The 6,564-nt window shown below is 37.0% G+C and overlaps 1 protein-coding gene across 1 annotated transcript; it reads left to right on the forward strand.

The window, feature by feature from the left end:
* The first annotated feature begins 4,804 nt into the window (after nucleotides 1-4,804).
* Nucleotides 4,805-6,447, forward strand: LOC113111437 (DNA damage-inducible transcript 4 protein-like). The gene is made up of 3 exons (XM_026276153.1): nucleotides 4,805-4,973; nucleotides 5,542-5,737; nucleotides 5,836-6,447. Exons 2-3 carry the CDS (start codon nucleotides 5,557-5,559, stop codon nucleotides 6,321-6,323), a joined length of 669 nt encoding a protein of 222 aa, XP_026131938.1. The 5' UTR covers nucleotides 4,805-4,973; nucleotides 5,542-5,556; the 3' UTR covers nucleotides 6,324-6,447.
* The last annotated feature ends 117 nt before the right edge of the window (nucleotides 6,448-6,564 follow it).

A 6,564-nucleotide genomic window follows, 5' to 3' on the forward strand; every position in this document is an offset into this window, starting at 1 on the left:
TATAGCTGTCTGACTAGCAATATTCAGTTAGTTAAAATGCATTGATTGAAACATTTATAATAAAATATTTTTATATTTATAATATTAATATACCGGTTATTTGTGTTTAAAACACAGTTTTACAAAGTTTTGACAAAGACACATACATTATGGTTAAAATAATAATTAATGTTAAAACTTGAAATATTATATGCAATTCTAAGAGAAAATTCTATTTTAATGTGCTTGTTTTTTAATGGATATGTTTATTATGTTTTATTTCGTTTTCTTATTAGTATTTTCATTTAATTATTATATTTATTAGGGTTTTTTATTTTATCATATTGTATTTTGAAATTTTAATTTTTTTGTAAACAAAAACTAAACAAACTTGCTCTGCTTCTGAACCACTTTTCTTTCCAGAAATTGTCGATTATTAATCTGTCATGTTCAAATCTCTCAGAAAGTTCAAGCCATGCACCTGTCAATGCATTTTGTTATTCAAAGTGTAAGTCGTTTGCAAAAAGCAAAAGTGTGTCACATTTACATTCCTTCCTGTACAAAAATGTTTTTTCGGTGACTCTAGTCAGTGTGTGTTTTCTCTAGTTATTATTAACTCAACTGAGCATGTGTGTGAGAAACTCTGTTTGGCTTGAACAGTGGCTGAAGGTTTATTTTGGAGACAGACGAGGGAATCGTGTGGGACACAATCCTGCAGGAACACAGAGAAGGGAACGAACGAAAGACAGCTGTGTGGAGATAAAAAATACGAGCCTCAGTCTTTGTCCTTGAGCTGAAGCTCCTACAGATAACAAACACATCACTCTTCTGTTCATCACCTAAAGCTTGCTGCTTTTCTGTGGAAATAATAAGAATAAAAGTTAAAGTTAAAACTGGAAAGGGATAGCAATGCAATGTGAGCCTTGTGTAAAGATCTCTTTGAGTTCCTGCAGATGCTTGATGATCCACTGAACGTCGCTAGATGTTTATCAGACTTTACTGAAGCAGGCTACAGAGATGTTTCTGAATGAAAGTACTGAACGTTCTGTTCTGTTCTAGCTGAGATGATGATTGTCCACTTCTGCATTCAACAAAAGGGCTTTTCTAACTCACCACTAGGAAACACAGGGTGGAGCTCATGGAAGATGTTTGTCACAGCAAAAAGAAATTATATTTGGCATTAAATGGGAATGGAACAAATTTGGAAAGATATAAAAATATCGGAAATAAACATTGTTCATCAAAATTGATTTTAAATTGTTTAATTCCTTTTGACATTGAATGCAGTTTTCCAATAATACAATCTCTCCAGAATTTGTAGATTTTTGACATTGTTATCATTCTCAATTAGTGATCCTTTTTATATTTTCATTTGAATACATTGTTGTTAATGATCAATTAAAGGCAGTACAACCAATGTAATGATGCGTAAATATATATATATATATATTCATACTAAATACAAAATTATATATATATATATGTATATAATTTTGTATTTAGTATGAATTAAGTAATTAGTATTAATATAATATAAACACATTTTAAATAATACATGTGAAATGGGTTTTAGAAGAAAATCCGTATGGTCTTTCAAATGGTCGTTTCTTAGCACATATTAAGATCTGCATTTTGCACAAACATTGCTCTTTTCTCAGTAAAATAACAGACTGTCGTTGATTTCATGGCATCATTTGGGTCATTCACTTAATGCCCATAAAATAAAGGCGGCTCTGTGAGATGTAAATAAAGTGGGACGGTATGTTTTGTTCCTGGACGGGGGAACACGTGTCTTTGTTTTCGTCTGTAGGGAACTGTTTGTCCCGCTGAAGTACATCTGTGAAGTTTGGCTTCCGTCCAACAAACCTCCATTACATGATATATATAGGAATGTGTGCATTTACTTGAATAAAAGTCCATCTAGTGTAACTTCAGTCAGTCTGAGAGAGCTTCAAGTAATAGATTTCTTGAGATTCTAAACCTTATTTGCTTTGCTTGCTTAATTCTTTGTCCTAAAGAAACGGTTTATTATTCACAGTTGAAGTGGTCAAAGTCTTTCTTTCAAATGGACAAACAGCTTTAAGTTTTAACCAGGAAACCCTCAGCTAATTACAGCATTTCATAGAAGTCATAAGGATCATTATACAACTGTAAATGAGTTTTACACAACATGTGTTTGATCCAAAGCAATCCGTTGTTACATTTTTAGTCACCCTCCAGTACACCATGTTTTAGTATTAAACTCACAACCTAGTTATAGATAAATACTGAGGAGAAAGTTTCCCAAAGTAATCACATCTCTATAATACATGTATTAGCAATAATGATAGAACAAACACTACTTACGACACTATTTGTGTGTCTGCTACATGGAAACCTATGTAAAGTCAGAACTGTGAGACGTAAAATTCAGTCAGAAATGCACAATGATATAAAGTCAGAATCACGAGATTTAAAGTCAGAATTACAAGTTGTAAAGTCAGAAATTACAATGATATAAAGTCAGAATAAAGTTATCTTTTACAAAGACGTAAAGTCAGAATTTAAAGAATTAAACGCTGAATTGCAAGATGTAAAGTCATTATAGTGAGATGTAAAGTCAGAATAGTGAGATGTAAAGTCAGTTGTGAGATGAAAAAGTCATGATAGTGAGACGTAAAGTCAGAATGGTGAGACGTAAAGTCAGAATGGTGAGACGTAAAGTCAGAATAGTGAGACGTAAAGTCATGATAGTGAGACGTAAAGTCAGAATAGTGAGACGTAAAGTCAGAATAGTGAGACGTAAAGTCAGAATAGTGAGACGTAAAGTCAGAATAGTGAGATGTAAAGTCATGATAGTGAGACGTAAAGTCAGAATAGTGCGACGTAACGTCAGAATAGTGAGATGTAAAGTCAGAATAGTGAGACGTAAAGTCAGAATAGTGAGATGTAAAGTCAGAATAGTGAGACGTAAAGTCAGAATAGTGAGACGTAAAGTCAGAATAGTGAGATGTAAAGTCAGAATAGTGAGACGTAAAGTCATGATAGTGAGACGTAAAGTCAGAATAATGCGACGTAAAGTCAGAATAGTGAGATGTAAAGTCAGAATAGTGAGACGTAAAGTCAGAATAGTGAGACGTAAAGTCAGAATAGTGAGACGTAAATAAGAATAGTGAGACGTAAAGTCAGAATAGTGAGACGTAAATAAGAAATAAAGGTAAATAAATCATGTATAAATCATGTATTTACTGGATGACTGTAATTTAATCCTCAGAATATCTGCTGTGATAATACATGCTAAGATTGCATCTGTCCTCAGGACTGAGGAGTTTTTTTTCATGCACTAAGCGTCTTTAAAGCACATTTGGCAAAGGTCAGATCTTCAGTTGTCCTCAAGCCCAGTTCTGCTGAGGTGTGAGGAATCAGCAGGCCTTTCTAAAAGCACCACATAAAACACGTGCTATAGTCTCCACTGATTTTACACAGAAAACTCTTCAGAAAGTCATTTTCTGAGGCCCACTGATGTTTGTGTGTTCATACAGCTGAACTGATTCAGATGCATTATATGCAAAAGCTTCAGCAGGATTTGAGAGGAAACACACCCTTGGCTAGCAAACAGAAGACAGGAATGTGCTTGTCTGTGTGTGACGGTCTCTGCTGACCAGCAACAGGCCTTCAATCTAAACTAGGAAACATTTAACCCTTCATGAACCTCCCCCGACAGCAGCACTTCACACTTTACTGGCCAAATACAGCCACTTTAACTCTTAATCAAATTACATCTTGCTTTATTATGAACTCCTTCCAGTGAAGACTAGTTTTTACCTTTGTTGGAGTTTTAATGTACCAAAGTGTGTTAGTTTAAGAGATTTCATGTCAAAACTCCCAACAAATTCAGAGCATTACTTTTAAATGGTTAAAATGTGAAAACAGGGTTAATGTATCCTTAGACTTTTTAAAATATTATTTTGGGTTAAAAAAAAAACTAAAGAAAGTGTATATTTATGAGAAACCCCCTAAAAATTCAGACTCCTGAATGTAACTTTTGGCACTTTTAGTTTTGGTTTTATTGGCTAAAAAAAGTGTTTTACTGTATTTTTTTAACTATTAATACTTTATTTACATTAAACATAGTTTCTTTGGTATGCAAATCTATTAAGGTCTTTGAATAAAACCATTTTTTCTGTTTTAACCAGAGGTTCTAGTTTGCAATTACATTTTTATTGTAGCTACTCACAAGTTTTTGACCATCAGAAGTACAAACGTGAAAAATCAGACCATTTTAAAGTTAACTTTTGGTGTTTTGACTTTGCTTTAGTTTTAATGAGTGTTCAAGCATGCCATTAAGACTTTTTAAAACTAAACTTTAGAAGGATAATTCTACCTTTGAGGTATTTTAAACTACAAAAAAATGGCTTTACAAAAGTATCTCATGCCAACAAACTACATCAAATCCAACAGGCATGAATTATTGGATAAGGAAGCATTTGACTGCAGTGTTGAAATCATTGGTAATTGTGTGGCGCTTCTTGCACGTACTCAATGAAAACGCATCTTTAGAGTCAGTATTTCACAATTCTGTTTCGATTCGTGATGCAAATGACTTAATCGTCAAACCACAAACAAATGCGCAGACGTGAGATTCGCCACTGCATGTCCTGAGTGGAGACAAAAGGTGATGTGAGAAGAGCACCTCCTCCACCGCGGACAAAAGCAGGCTCTCGCTGATCAGCGCTGCTGCGTGTTACCAGGCGAACTCGAGACGCGAAAGACGTGACAGAGACGCCGATAGGCTGGAAACTCACAGGGGGCGTGGCCAGCGCCAGCACTATATAAGCAGGCGCAGAAAGCATTGCGTCAGTGTTTGCAGAGCTCACTGCGGATACTTCTAGCTGCTGCACTTATTCCGCTTCGCACTCGGCTTTGTTGGTCACTGGTCTTTGTTGCGAACTATTTCATCTGCGGGAAACTACCGACAATCCATCACACCTGAAGATCTACAGTACTGAATATCAGTAAGTGTCTTTTTTGAGGATTTTCAGCGTTTAAACAGCGCTGTTTTTATTGTCTCCATTGTTGTTCGTTCAAACCTTGGAGTACAATGCAAGACAAAAGTATGCTGCTTTTCTGATAATCACGATATTCATAACATCTGGACTGAAAAAGTCAAATAACTAGCTAATGCATGTTTTTTTTTTTTTTTTTTTAGTTAAAATGACTACTTTCCTTTGTTGACTGCCTTGTTTGCTCTGCAGAGATGATTCTCTTGCTTTGTGTTGTCTTGTTTCCAGTAACAATCATCCAAGTATTTTTTTTAGATGAGAAGCAAGTGACTTTACATTTGTTTAAAGACTAAATCTCAATGTTTAGTGAGTTTATGCTTCTTAAAATAACAGAAACCTGATAACAGGGACAGAAAGATAAACTGAATTTCTCTAGTCATTTTGCTTGTAAATGCATCTTGATTCAAGAATATTTACATTTGTACTGGGAAAAGCCTTTTTTTTTTGTGTGTGTGTGCAATGCACCAGCTGCTTTTGTGTCTGGTGCATGAATAATAAAACCAAATCTCCTCTCTTCCAGTCATTCTAGGACACAATGCCAGAGCAGCTGATTTCCAGCCTTTCATCTGAAGACTCGAGTCTCTCATCCACACCAACATCTGATGAATCCTCCAAACGCTTGTCCTGGAGCAGACTGATGCAGAAACTGCACAGCAGCCAAAGCCTGGACTCAGATTCAGACAATCACAGCAGCACAGACGACGCATCAGATGCAGGTAAACACGCACTTCTCGCACAAGTTTCCATGCATGGATTTTCCAACTGTTGCCTCAAGTTCTCGAGTCTAATTCATGCATGCATCTGTCTCCCGCAGGTTCCATATCCCAAGCTGATCTTTCCGAATCAGACTTGTTTTTTGACCCGACCGAAGAGGCCTTGTGCAAGGAAGTGGTGCAGCTCATCGCACTTAACCTGACCGATGCCAAAGACGGCGTCCTGCACTGCTCCAAACTCCTCATTCCCGAGACGCTCCTGGAGCACATCGGTCAGGAGCTGGTGCATCTGTCGGTCAGCGAGCCCTGTGGCCTTCGTGGTGCCCTCGTTGACCTCTGTGTGGAGCAGGATGCCAGCTGCGAAGCCGTGGGACAAATCGCAGTCGACCCCTACCTAGTGCCCACCTTCCAGCTCACACTTGTGCTGAGGCTTGACTCCAAGGGCTTCTGGCCGAAAATCCAGGGGCTCTTCACCGGCAGATCGCCTTCGTCTCCGGTTGTTAGACGTGCACTTAAACTGAGCACTGGATTTAGAGTTATTAAAAGAAAACTGTACAGCTCTGAAGAGCTTTTGATTGAAGAATGCTGAGACTGACGTGTCATGAACTTTTACTAGGGTTTTTAAATGAAGCTGTTTGGTCTCACGAGAGACTTCTTCAGCTCGCAGGGCATTTGTAATGCAGATGTAGGGTATATATAAAGACTTTGACACGGTTTGGTCCGTTTATGTTGCACTTTTGCTGACGTTTTAGTGAAGCAAGAGTTTTCTGGCTGCTGTTGAAATGTTTACCTCAGGTTCATGGAAACCAATGTGGCAGCTATTTTCCATG

This window comes from Carassius auratus, chromosome 12, assembly GCF_003368295.1.
Source record: "Carassius auratus strain Wakin chromosome 12, ASM336829v1, whole genome shotgun sequence".
NCBI lineage: Eukaryota > Metazoa > Chordata > Actinopteri > Cypriniformes > Cyprinidae > Carassius > Carassius auratus.

Bases quoted from the DNA above. Each gene is read 5' to 3' on its own strand.
- LOC113111437 (XM_026276153.1), top strand. From the start codon at position 5,557: ATGCCAGAGCAGCTGATTTCCAGCCTTTCATCTGAAGACTCGAGTCTC. The intron at 5,738-5,835 runs GTAAACACGCAC...TGTCTCCCGCAG, and splicing joins AGACGACGCATCAGATGCAG to GTTCCATATCCCAAGCTGAT.